Raw genomic sequence first — 14,090 nt, 5'->3', positions numbered from 1 at the left:
AAATAAATATAATAATTGATTTAGATATGTCAGTTACAAATCTTTTCAATCTGGTATTTTGACAAAAAAATGTCATAATACTTTTTATAGTTTTTTTTTTTTAATTAAATACATAAAGGTGTATAGTTATATTAAACCCCCAATTAATATCAACAAACGACTGTTTGCAAACTCAATGGTAGATGAAAGGATTAAAAATTATTATCATTAATTTGGAAGAATCATTGAAAAACTATTTAAAATTTCTATCATGAAAAAAAAAATGTACCAATAACATTTTACGAAAAGCATGCTGATATATGCTTTGAGCTTACACCTTTAGTATGTAGTTTTCAAACTAACAAGTAAGAAAAATTGTAGTTTTGAGCCATTTTCACTAAAAGAATAACTGTCATTTTCAAGAAGAAAAGAATCGTATTTCATATAAAGAGCATACATACAGACACCCCATTTACAAACTAATGATGCTCTTGTTATCTCTAAACACTAACTATAATAAAATCTGAGCCCTCTGCTGAAAACTACAAAGTTAAAAATGTGCACTTACTGATCTATATGGTGCTCACACTATCGAAGATTCAAGTATTTGTAAGTCACTATTGACACAAACCAAACACCGTAGTACACTTCCTTGTACTGTCGTCCTTTTTCGATGAAACACCGAATCACACAACCAATTCTCGCCAATTATAAAACTGTTTTAATCCATGTTGTAGTTGTAAAGGCTGCTGTACAAGAGCCACTGCTTTCTTCTTAAACAACATTTTCTAGAGAAACTTGAATAGCTGTATTCGACCTTGATTTAAGACTTGAAGCAGCTAGGCCTCCAATCAGTGCCATGACATCTACAGAATCGTCTAGATAGTACTTAGCTTTGCTTGGTTTTTGGCCAACAGTGCAGGCGAATACCTCGGGAACTGTAGGGAGACATGAGTTAGAAGCTATGCTTGATATGCTTTCGAACATGTCCTCGTCAGATCTGTCATCTCCAATGCACATCACAAAATCTACTAGCTTCCCTTCATTGATCATCATAGAAAGGACTTTGTCTGCAACAAGTCCTTTAGTAATTCCCTGCAGTTATCATAAACAGAGTGGTGAAACTCTCATGGAAATGTAATAAAAAAAGTACTAAAAGAGAGTATGAGAATGAGAAAGAGCTCGTTCGAACCTGTGGCTTTACTTCAACTATCTGCTGTCCCCTCTTAACTACTACAGGTTCGTTTGCAAGGACATTTTCGAGATGATCCAACAATTCCATAGCCTGGCAAGATCCAAAATAAGGATCAGCATCTTGATGGTGCCATACCAAGGCACTCTCCTTGGTCTCTATATAAGATCCATCGGTTGCTTCTGTATATAATTTCATCACAGGTTCTGCAATTTGTTTCCATTCAACATCTGCAGCTAAGGGGGCGGTTTCCCAATCGGATTTTCTACTCCATCTATAAGAATCAAAAGGAGTTATAAACCAATTCAATTTCACTTTCAAGCTTAAAAGAAGAGACTATTAAGTAGCTTAAATGGTGGAACTTAAAATTCTTGTATGTCAAAAGAACCTACCTTATGAAGTATCCATGCTCAGCTGCAATACCAAGATTCTCACATTGAGAGAACCATTCGCCAAGAGATTTCTTCCCTCTGCCACTAACCATAAACACAATGTTCTTCGGGTCACTGCAAAGATTGTTCAAAACAGAAATGACTTCAGGACTTGGAGGCTTGGAGATGGAAGTTTGAGGCACTACTGTTCCATCATAATCTAAAAATATTGCTCTTCTACTAGTCTTCCTGTACGATGAGAGAATATGGTCAATCGAAAGCTTCCTAAAACTTGGTGAAAGAGACAGAATTCTGAAGTTTAGACCGAAACCAATTCCCCAACATCGTTTACTGTAGTGATCTTTGCAAGCTCTTTCCAAATCCTGAAAAAAGCTACGAGACCAATAAGCCACGTCGTGGGAGCTGATGTATTTGTAGTGCTTCTCATGCCGCAAATGCTTCTCTACATCAGGCATTGTGATGGCCACATTAAGTGCATCAGCTACCGCCTCCACATCCCATGGATTCACCCTTATTGCTCCACTTAAAGATGGCGAACAACCAATGAACTCTGAAACAACGAGCGTACTAGTTCGAGGGGAATCAGAGGAAAGACTTAGAGCTTCATCCATTTTCGGAGTTCCTTGCCTGCATATTGTATACTTGTATGGCATTAAATTCATACCGTCCCTAACAGCATTCACAATGCAGCACTCTGCTAAAGAATAATAGGCAGTTTTTTCATATAGAGGAACATCGCGGTCTATCAAAGTAATTGGTTCATAGCCTGGAAAACCAAAAGCCTCATTTATTCTTGTAGCAGTCACATATGTCTCCCTTTTAGCTTCTTGAACATCCTTCCCTGTGCTCCTTGCAGGATTCAAAATTTGAACCAAGACTATTTTTCCAAGCAACTCCGGACGCTGCAACAAAAGTTTCTCCATTGCCAAGAACTTTAAACTAATGCCTTTAAAAATGTCCATATCATCAACACCCAGAATCAACTTCTTTCCCTTGAATTGTTGTTGAATCTGTTCAGCCTTTGTGGAAGACAACGGATGATTAAGTGCGGATTGAAGCCATCCCAAATGAATCCCCACAGGCTGAATTTTAATGTTAACTCGCCGGCCAAAATAGTCAACTCCAATGTATCCCCTCTTGGATTCATACTCCAAACCAAGCATTCTACTACAACAGGACAAGAAGTGGCGAGCATAATCAAACGTGTGGAAACCAACCAAATCTGCATTTAGTAGTGCTCTAAGAATTTCATCTCTAACAGGAAGTGATCTGTAGATTTCTGAAGAGGGGAATGGACTATGAAGGAAAAAACCAAGCTTCACCCGAGCAAAATGCTTTCGCAAAAATGTAGGTAGGATCATAAGATGGTAGTCATGAACCCATACATAGTCCTCTTCTGGATTAATCACCTCCATAACCTTATCTGCAAACATCTTATTAGCACAAACATAGGCCTGCCAAAGCTTGCGATCAAAACGATTACCATGGTCTAGGCACATTGGCATCATGTAATGAAAAAGAGGCCACAAATATTGCTTACAAAAACCATGGTAATATTTCTTCTGAATATCAGAAGGAAGGAAAGTAGGAGCACAATTAAACTCCTCAAGAAGTTTCTGAGAAACAACTTCTTGTTCGCTAATATCGATTTCAACTTTGAGAGATCCTACAAAAACAACCTTTGTACCAGGTGGGAAACCATCTGTAAGTTGTAATGAGAGTGAATCCTCATCAAGACTAAAGCACCACTTTCCTGAATTCACATCTTTCTGAGCATTTATAGGCAGAAAATTAGCCACAACTATTATCTTTTCGCAGCAATCAGGAGGAGGAGGAGACTGTAATCCTCCACTGCCTTCTATCTCGGGCATAATTCCTCGAACGGTAGTCATCAGTCTCGGAAGATTTCTAGGAGTTGGTGGAAAATTCAACATGTCCCCTGAGGCCAATTCCAACAAACTAATGCAAGATCTCGAAAACATTATTGCAAATATAATCTCTTCTTATGAGTTCTCTTCTTGGTAATGTGAATGCTTCTTGTAAGTGCTAAGCAAAAGTGTAGTTTCAAAAACCTGTAGAAAGTGATGTGAAAGGAAAATACTCAATGCTCTATTCCTAAACATAATCAAATCAATACAATAAAAGGCAATAATTGATCACATAACATACAGTTGTTACTGCTAATCCTTAAAACATAATCAAAGGGTTACAATACTAAGCATATCTATAGATAGAAAGAAATAATAAACAAAAGTCATGGACCTGCAAAACATACCTACTTTTTGATTAAGCTTGGAGGAAGGTAAGAAACTTTGCTCCTAATACTTAAAAAAATTCTCTTTATCTTTTAAGATGGAAGCTCCACTGAGAATATTCTAGTTTTCTCACAGATTAAGAACCAAAGGCAAAATTGATAGAGACAGTTGATCTGTAAGGAATTCAGAAAAAACACAATTTTCTCATGCATTATTTTACATAATTTAGTTCCAAACAAAGAAAAAAAAAACTTTATATCACCACACCTTATCTGGCTTGTAAGTCATGAATACAGATAGCCAATAAGGATAAACCATATTCTCAAATTAGGCCAAATATAGTTTATTTGACTTGTGTCCATAAATTAAATTAAATAAAATAAGAAAGTCTTTGTATTCCTTTAAAACTAAACAATTACAAAAACAAAAATCCACAAGCCTCCATCTTTTGAGCAGATTTTAAATTCTTGATAGAAGAATCGATTCTATATCAGCTTAATCCAAATTCTGTACAAAAATACAAAATAATGACTATAAGGAATAAATTTCAATTAATGTGATGGTACTATATTATTCAACCAATCAACCTTATCTACTATAAATTATTGACATTCACACTCAAAAGACTATTCAAAGTTTTTTATTTATTTTTTTAAAAAATATTAATTAAACAGATGAAAACAATTACTTGTCACGCAACTGAGTCATTTTTTTTTAACTTTTCCAAATTTCGATAAGAGATCTTTGTTTTTCTATTCATGATTTAGCTTGTACCGATCCATATTTAGTATGAAAAAAAAATTCAATAAACTCTCTGTAATCTTTATGTGCAAACAGAATGAGTAAGGCTTAAGGCCAAAAAGAAAATCTGAAAACTCAGAGAGAGAGAGAGAGAGAGAGAGAGAATTAACCTGAAATATGGGAATCTGGGATCACTGATTCAGCTAGACAAAGCTTCTAGGACTACTTATGTCAGAACAGCAAGAAAAGAATCTCTGTGCAAAATGATTATATAAAAAACAAAAAATCAAACAACAATAGACAAAGTACAGAATAGTGTTTGGCTTCTAAGAAAACACAAGAAAATGTTTATAGAATAAAGAGAGGAAGCAGGTAGACCATCGCGAAAGCTAACTCATTCCCAATAACCCAGAAAATTCCAAGTGCCCATTTTCTCATATAACTTTCTCGGAAAAGAAATGGACAGATTACAACGAGAAAAAAAAAAGAACAGAGAGAAATTTCTGAGAAGGGGTGTCAGAGAAAACTTACATAGAGAGGGAGAGAGAGAGAGAGTCTTATCCAATCCAATAAAGATTAATGTTAGCATATATCATATGTAAGGTTTTATTTTAAAAATATATTAAATACAAGATATTGAAGAGGGTATGAGTTGTATGAGAAACAGAGTGTGTATTGTATAAATATATATGTAATATACATATGTGTGTGTTAGGTTCGAAACCGGTGAGATTTGTGAAAGCTTTTATTAATGGTTTCGAAACGTACCAATTTAAATATCTTACATTACATACCCAAACAAAATAACATATTTATTTCTTTAGCAAAAAAATAAATAGTATATTGGTACAGAAAGGAAAAGAAAATGAAGAAGAATTTCATGAAAGGTTTTTGTTAAACGGTTGAATAAGATTTTAACGTAGAAAGTCAAGAAAAAAAAAAAAAACTAGAGAGAGAATTTACAGAACAGTTGGATTGCAATGCAAACACTTTTGGTTTGGTCTTTACGTTATAGTCTTTACGGGGTTTTTGTTCTTCCCTCAAAAAAATGCACATATAGTGCAACTTTATTTCAAAACTACCCTTTTTAATTTATATTATATAATTTATATATTTGTCATCTTTACTTGGAATTTTCCTAATATTTCTTGAGTTTATCCTAACTTAGCCCAAACTTTTGGAATGATTATTCTCAAGACTAAAGTCAAGTTCATGGAACTGGTAAAAAACAGTAACTAATTTGACTATATCAAAAAATACGTATCAAAAGTATAGAAAATAGGATGCGTTTGGGTGTTTGATAATTTACTCTTAAAATCTCAACAATGGATTTTTTTGGTAACCAAAAGAAAATCTATTTATATAATTAAATATATATTAATATAGGTGCCACAACCACAAGAGGAGTCTTTATTTTCTACATAAAAATATGTTATCCTTCAATAGTGTTCTTTTAGTCCATACCAACTAGTTCCATTGTCCTTTTTAGTATTTAAATCAAGTTGACCAATGACCATTCCCTTCAAACCTTAAAATTGATTTATATATGATAATACTTTTCAAAAAAATAATTATCTCGTGGTAATGGATAAGGAAAGACTAGTGGCAACAAAGTTGAACAAATCTTTTAAAATTTTAACAACTAACTTGGAAATTTGGACTAATCTTCATGTTGTCTCTTAAAAAAAGACTTGGAGGAATTTAATTAATTAGGAGTTTGGCACATTTCTTAATAATTAAAATATAACAATTTAATTTATAGTAGACTTGTGTCCAAATATTATTTTATTTCATTTGAAAAATTTGAGAAATTCATTTTAGGACAAGTAAGCCAAGTAATTAATTAATGGCTTGTAATAGATTAAAATTGATTACTAAGTATAACTAATTAAGATTTTTGCACCTCAAATTTTGATATGTACTAAATTATGTCTCTTGAATTTTTAAGGTCGTTATCCTTGAACTATATTGTTGGATTTAAGGACTTTTGTCCTATTTTAGTAAAAAAAGTTTAACATGAATAAAAGTTCAGGGGCATGATTTAGTACATGTCAAAGTTCGAAAGATGTAATTTGGTAGATATCAAAATTTGGGGAGCATAGTTTGCTACATAAATAATCATTAAAATAGTAAAATTGAAAGAAATCACACAGAAGTCCTTAAATCTAATAATCTCAATAGTTCAGGGAGAATTTTTAGCGACCAGAAAAATTCAGGGAATATAATTTGTTGCATGTTAAAGTTTAAAAGACAAAAAATTTAGGGATATTGGCGGCTAAACCACCTGAACTTTATGTTCTGTAACACTTAACAACAAAAACCAAAATTTTGGCGGCATAACTACCTAAATCCTTGTTCTGTTTTGCTCTGCACACCTCCATTCAAAAATCACAGTTAAGTGCCACGGTGAACTATCCACGTGTACACACTTGTACACGTGGCAAATTTTTAGTGGTCCACGTAATATTAGTTTTAAAAATAATTATAAATATTTAAAAAAAATTAAAAAATCAGAAAAAAAAAATTAATTTTTTTTTCTTTTTTTACTTTTTTAATTTAAAAAAAAATTAAAAAAATTATTTTTTTTTTACTTTTTTTTTTCTTTTTCTTCTTCTTTCTTCTTCTTTTTCTTCTTTTCCTACAGAAGCACCGTCTCACCACATCCCAGCCCTCTTTCTCTCTCTCGTCTCACCACTGGATCCCGAAGCACTGTCTCACCACTGGAGACCCAAACCCCCCAAGACCTGAAACCCCGAAACCCAAAACCACCAAGCCCCAAAACCCCAAACCCCGACCCAATCTCTCGACCAACCTCTGGTGGTGAGACGGTGCTTCGGCTCTAGTGGTGAGACGAGAGAGAGAAAGAGCGCTGGGAGGGTTTCTGCAGAAAAAGAAGAAGAAAGAAGAAAGAAGAAGAAAGAAGAAGAAAAAGGAAAAAAAAAAAGTAAAAAAAAAATAATTTTTTAATTTTTTAAATTAAAAAAAAAAAAGTAAAAAGAAAAAAAAAATTACTTTTTTTTCTGATTTTTTAATTTTTTTTAAATATTTATAATTATTTTTTAAAACTAATATTATGTGGACCACTAAAAATTTGCTACGTGTACAAGTGTGTACACGTGGACAGTCCACCGTGGCACTTAACTGTGATTTTTGGACGGAGGTGTGCAGAACAAAACGGAACTAGGGTTTAGGTAGTTGTGCCGCCAAAATTTTGGTTTTTGTGTTTAAGTATTACAAAACGTAAAGTTCAGGTAATTTAACCGCCAATATCCTAAAATTTAATTGGCATTTAAGAAAATATGTAAATAAGGTGAAACTTTAGTGCAAGATCCAATTTCGTTTAATAAATTTTCTCACCAAATTATAACCATAAAAAAAATTTATTTACCAACAAAAAATATTTTTTAGGAAACATTGTGTAAAGAAAGTCACTCTTTCTAAAAAACAATGACTCTACATGCAGTCATAAAAACATTGATGATGTGATGCTTATGTCCAATCATAAAAAGTGTCTCTATATACAGTTATTTTTTTTTTATACTTTAAAATAATTTTTTTTATATATTTTTTACGAAAATCTATATAGTAAATTATTAAGCAATTAATAAAGTAACTTAAATCACAACCTAAATCTACATAAAAATCACGGGAACCTAAACTGTAAAAATAAAAAAATATATTAAAAAATAATATATGAAATAATTCTTTTTTTTTTTCTAATATGTGTTACTTTATTGTTATATACTTTATATTTAGTTAGTTATTTTATATATGTTTCTTCTTTGAAATATTTCTCTTATGTATTGATACTTATAAGTATTTTTCATTAATTTACTAGCTTCATAAGTTTCTTCCCCACTGATACTTCGGTAAATCTTATTTATTTATTTATTTTGTAATTTACATTCAATTCAATTATAATTAAATATTCAATTTTTTGTAATTGGATTAGAATTTAGACTGGTTTAATATAATTAGATTGATTTAAATATTATCCACTTCTAATGTAATTGTTATATTTTCGAATGAATTATTAACAAAAAATATCTTTTAAGAGACAATTTGAGAGTGTTAAAAAAATAATTTAGGAAGAGAAAATACAAATTATTCTACTTTTCACTACTTTTATTGTATAGTTGCATGAATATCTTGGTTAGTTTTCTAAGAACATGTAATTACAAAAGGGATGAAGTTTTTTTTTTTTTTAAGAAATAATACTACCTTTCTAACGATATGTAATTAGAAAAGGGACAATGATAAGAAAAAAAAAACATAAAAGCCAATAAAAGCAGCCTTAAAAATAAAAATTATAAAGATATTGATAAAAGTACTATATTTATATAAAAATATAATATGATTACCAAAAGTTTATAAAGAATTAAAAAGTTATTTCCAGCATAAATACCTAAATTTAACTTCTGTTCTGGTTGCTATTAAATACTTAAATTATATTTCTAGAATTTTTGTAGGTATCTGTCCATTAAGTGTCAAGTCAATGACCACGTGATAGTCCTGATTGGTCCAGGTCATTAATTGTTTTTATTTAAAAATTAATTTTAATATGTTATATTATTTTTAATATAATAATATGTAGATTAAAATGTGGTAATATATAATATTATGTGAATAATATATATTAAGTGTATGGTAAATAAATGTGTAACCTATGATTTTATAACCTACACTTTTGTAACCTACATGTTGTTACTTGAAGAGGAGTTACAATTTGTTGTCACTTGTAACTCATGTGTTGATCACACATTATTAGTGTAATAAAAGGGTTGTTACACAATTTGATGATAGGATTCAAATGGTATGAAATATAGTTGTTACAAACTATATTAATACTCATTTATATGAGAGAAATAAGTGTTGTGTATTTTGAATTCTAAGTGATCACCTATACATTATAAAAGGACGTCTTTGGTGCTCATTTGAGTGAGATGAAGTTTTCTATCAAGAAAGCACTTTGCTAGAAAACCCTAAAAGGCTTGATAATTCCCAAAGCTATTTCCTAGAGAGTTCCCTTAGTGCTTAGAGATAGGGGGAAATAAGCTTTTGGACAAAGGTGTAATACCTTGTTCAAGTCATGGTGATCCCCACTAATCTACACTCAAGGTTGTGAGTGAGTGTTTATATATATATTATTCTCTTGTTATATATATACATATATTATATTACATGTGTTGTAATCTTCTCTTCTACATTTCATATATATATATGTAATATATATAGTGTATATATATGTATTGTAACATATATTTAATCAATCTCTTATTTTAGTCCTTGTATTATTTTACAATAGAGTTGTAATAAATCTTGATTTTCTTCCATTGTTATAAAATCTCTAACAATCAAAAGCTTATTCCTTTTCAATGGAAGAGGTGATAAATCAAGATTGAGAGAATACAAGGATAAGAGATTTTGTGTGTAAACTATTCATGGATGAGCATGGTGATATATAATGTGATTTACTATTTTATATGATAGTAATATATATGACTTATATATATGTGACATATACATGATCATGTGTTTATATCATATTAATATATATAGTGATATATAATATGATATTTGAATTTTATATGTTATTATATGTATATATGTGAGATATATAATATATAACATGTATATATATGAGTAATATATATTATATATATGTAGAGCATGTGATATAATATATATTAGTGAGATTAAATATGTAGAAATAATTATTTTTATGTATTTATATGAGACATGCATACATAATATATGTTATATATGTGTATATAATATATATCATGTATATTAATGTGTATATATATGTTATATATGTGTGAGGTATGTAACATATATAGTTGTGTAATTAATGTATATATTATGTGTATATGATATATATGTATATTATAGTATATATGCTATATATATATGAGATATGTAACATATATATTGTGAATTTAATATTGATCTCATGTGTATGTTACATATAAGATGTTGATTAGTAACATACATATTATATTAATGTATGAGTTATATAGTATGATAATAATGTTGATAGTAATAGTATAATATTGTTTATTGCTATTGATGTGGAAATTATTATTATCTATTTTGTGAATAAAGAATATTTTAAATTCTTTTTCAATTTGGTAGTGAACATCTCACTTTATGAGATAATAAAAGATGGCTTTTGAGAAGTTACATCTTTTATTGGGTTATAAGAGATAAGCATCTCATATTTGAGATAAGAAAAAGTAGACTATAAGAGTTACACTTTTATTGGACTTGCATTGTCATAAGCAAGAACAAATGGATTAAAAGTGAATCCAAACTTGTGAAATGAGCCATAAATTGGAAGAGCAATTTTGGACTCAAAAGTAAATGAATCAATGTGGATTCAAAAATAGTGAAAAGATAACAAAATTGGAGAAGCAATTTTGAATCTTAAATGATCAAAGTTTTGAACAAAATTGTTGAGAATTTTGTTAACTTTGGTATAATTTTGGGCTAATTTCAATAAGGAGATAACCATAAATTATGAGTAAAATAATCACATTATTTTATGAGTAGTAATGTGAGTTTGATATTTTAGTTTTGTTGAGAAAACTAAAAATGTCAAATGGTATTTTTAAAGTGGCCTTAAAGAGTCATTTGAAGAGGAAAATACACAAAAGTGATATTTTATATACACTTTATGGTAAAATGTGGGGGTGAGCCACAAATTTAATCAAAATGTGTTGAGACAGTATTGATTAATTTATTTGATTTTGAATTCAAATTCTAAATCTAATTTGGCTATGTGTATATGTAAAATTTTGACATATTTTGATGTCAAAGTTAAGTGAAAATAATTTCAAGAAGGAAATTAATTAAAAGAGTTATAGAGACAAAGTGGTCTTCTATATTTTAAAATCAAGATATTGTCTTGATAATGAAATGTGAAAGTGTGGGGGTGTATACTCTAATATGAGAAAGTTTAGACATACTTGGTGTCTAAAAATAAAATATGAGAATTTAGACATGTTTGGTGTCTAAATTGGTGTATTTTTGATATGCTTGGTATCAAAATTATTGAGAATTTGAGTTGTGTGAAAATTAATCTTTTATGATTGAATTTTCAAAGCTTAAGTACTTAAGGAGAAAAGTGGTCACAAAGTGAACACTATATTTTGGCATGCATGATTCACATGGAATCAATAGTGAGAGGTTATAACAAATCGCTTAATCTCCGTACAAGATTAAAGCATGAATTTTCGAGGGATGGGACCTAAACTCCCTTAGTGTTTCTCTCATTGATGGTAACCTATCTTAACACTAGTAAACATCTAGTCTTAAGTTCAATAGGTAATAACAAGTCAATAGAGTGAATATGGTACTCAATTGTCCCACCTATGAATGAGTACATGTTGTGAAAATTGAGGGTTAAAATCGAAAGGTTTTTTAATGGAGCTTAATCTTAAGAAAACTCACTTAAGCTTAAGAAGTGTCTAAAGAGTGATGAGACACTAAAACTCCACCTATATGGACTAGAGGTGGTGCCGCCTCTTATGAGAATTGGGAGTTATTCTCTAGAGAGTCCATGAATTGGAATTTTGCACATGGCCATTAACGGTGCAAGAGCGAGACATGCGGTCTCAAGTGAGCATTAGCGAGGGTGTGTGTGTTATCACCGGTTTGTATTAAAGGAATAATGGTTCAATGCTACGGCAACCAAAATTTCATCAAACTTTGTGGTAATTACACTAAAATAAAATTCAAGTCGAAAGACATTTTATCTAATGCACCTAAGCAAGACTTCTTAAAAGTGTGTATTTAGTCAATCAAAGTGGGGGAATGTTATATTTTGATATAATATTTTGATTGATTAAATAAATGTTACAAGTGTGTTACAAGTGTGTCACACATTTTAATCTAGTGGGGGATTGTTATATTATTTTTAATATAATAATATGTAGATTAAAATGTGGTAATATATAATATTATGTGAATAATATATATTAAGTGTATGGTAAATAAATGTGTAACCTATGATTTTATAACCTACACTTTTGTAACCTACATGTTGTTACTTGAAGAGGAGTTACAATTTGTTGTCACTTGTAACTCATGTGTTGATCACACATTATTAGTGTAATAAAAGGGTTGTTACACAATTTGATGATAGGATTCAAATGGTATGAAATATAGTTGTTACAAACTATATTAATACTCATTTATATGAGAGAAATAAGTGTTGTGTATTTTGAATTCTAAGTGATCACCTATACATTATAAAAGGACGTCTTTGGTGCTCATTTGAGTGAGATGAAGTTTTCTATCAAGAAAGCACTTTGCTAGAAAACCCTAAAAGGCTTGATAATTCCCAAAGCTATTTTCTAGAGAGTTCCCTTAGTGCTTAGAGATAGGGGGAAATAAGCTTTTGGACAAAGGTGTAATACCTTGTTCAAGTCATGGTGATCCCCACTAATCTACACTCAAGGTTGTGAGTGAGTGTTTATATATATATATTATTCTCTTGTTATATATATACATATATTATATTACATGTGTTGTAATCTTCTCTTCTACATTTCATATATATATATGTAATATATATAGTGTATATATATATGTATTGTAACATATATTTAATCAATCTCTTATTTTAGTCCTTGTATTATTTTACAATAGAGTTGTAATAAATCTTGATTTTCTTCCATTGTTATAAAATCTCTAACATAATATACCAATAAGAAAATGACACGTAGATAATGACTACACACTTAACGGCCAGGTACCTACTTTGACCTCGCTTTTAGCCAACGACAGTGAGTTAATTAATAATAAAAAATGTAATTAAGACAGAGCAAAATCAGTAAGCAATAAAGAACACAAGATTTTAAAAAGGTTTGGCCCCTTTAGTTCGGTAATAGCATACTCCCCTTAGATTGTATTGACTTGAGAACAAAGAATACTGTGTCAACATCTACTCGCTAGATTGATGAGAATGAATAAGTTGTCAAGTAATTAATAAGAGAGGCACACAAAATTTATAGTAGTTTACCCCTATGTCGCGATAGTAATGGGGCTACGTCTACTTCGAGTTTTTATTTCTCACGAGATGATGATTACTGCAGTAGGCTAAGTATTAGAAACTCCAAACTCTAGAGAGAGAGAGAGAGAGAGAGAGAGAGAGAGTCTAGAGAGAGATGCTCTCACCTTGTGGATAGTTTTGTGAATGTGAAAAATAAACTATGGGAAATCTCCTTTTATAGGTGAAGGAGACCCACAAAAATAGGAGATAAAAACACAAATAAATCTTTTTCCATCGTTGATGATGATCTAATGGTAAAAATAGCTTCTGGTAAAGATATTTAATTTTCGGTGTCTAGCAGGTCCCACTACGAGATACTCGAAGCTTATTTTTGGAACTCCCTTAGGGGTGAATTTTGGCAATGATAGCTTCAGAATTTTTCCTGATGTATGAGACATGACATCATAGAGGGCTTAAATAGCTTCAAAACGCAAGTTGAATCGCATTAAATGAAGACTGAATGAGTTATGGTCATT

The 14,090-nt window shown here is 30.5% G+C and overlaps 1 protein-coding gene across 13 annotated transcripts; it reads right to left on the bottom strand.

Moving 5' to 3' along the window:
• Nucleotides 1–345: 345 nt before the first annotated feature.
• On the bottom strand, nt 346–5,591 carry LOC115709630 (probable alpha,alpha-trehalose-phosphate synthase [UDP-forming] 9). Of its 13 annotated transcripts, none has more exons than XM_061112026.1 (7): nt 5,091–5,536; nt 4,730–4,813; nt 4,086–4,325; nt 3,839–3,991; nt 1,564–3,635; nt 1,172–1,445; nt 346–1,074 (listed from the first exon to the last, which is right to left on the bottom strand). In XM_061112026.1, the coding sequence occupies exons 5-7, from the start codon at nt 3,543–3,545 to the stop codon at nt 754–756; spliced, it is 2,577 nt and encodes an 858-aa protein (XP_060968009.1). In that variant the 5' UTR covers nt 3,546–3,635; nt 3,839–3,991; nt 4,086–4,325; nt 4,730–4,813; nt 5,091–5,536; the 3' UTR covers nt 346–753. The 13 variants fall into 13 exon arrangements, with proteins under 13 accessions (XP_060968009.1, XP_060968013.1, XP_060968017.1 ...); XM_061112030.1 differs by lacking the exon at nt 5,091–5,536 and adding an exon at nt 4,938–5,084; XM_061112034.1 differs by having other exon boundaries at nt 3,843–3,991; nt 4,730–5,591.
• Between the last annotated feature and the right edge of the window lie 8,499 nt (nt 5,592–14,090).

This window comes from Cannabis sativa, chromosome 3, assembly GCF_029168945.1.
Source record: "Cannabis sativa cultivar Pink pepper isolate KNU-18-1 chromosome 3, ASM2916894v1, whole genome shotgun sequence".
Lineage (NCBI taxonomy): Eukaryota > Viridiplantae > Streptophyta > Magnoliopsida > Rosales > Cannabaceae > Cannabis > Cannabis sativa.
The sequence above is the reverse complement of the archived record's forward strand: the minus strand, read 5'-3'. Positions and strand labels throughout refer to the sequence as shown.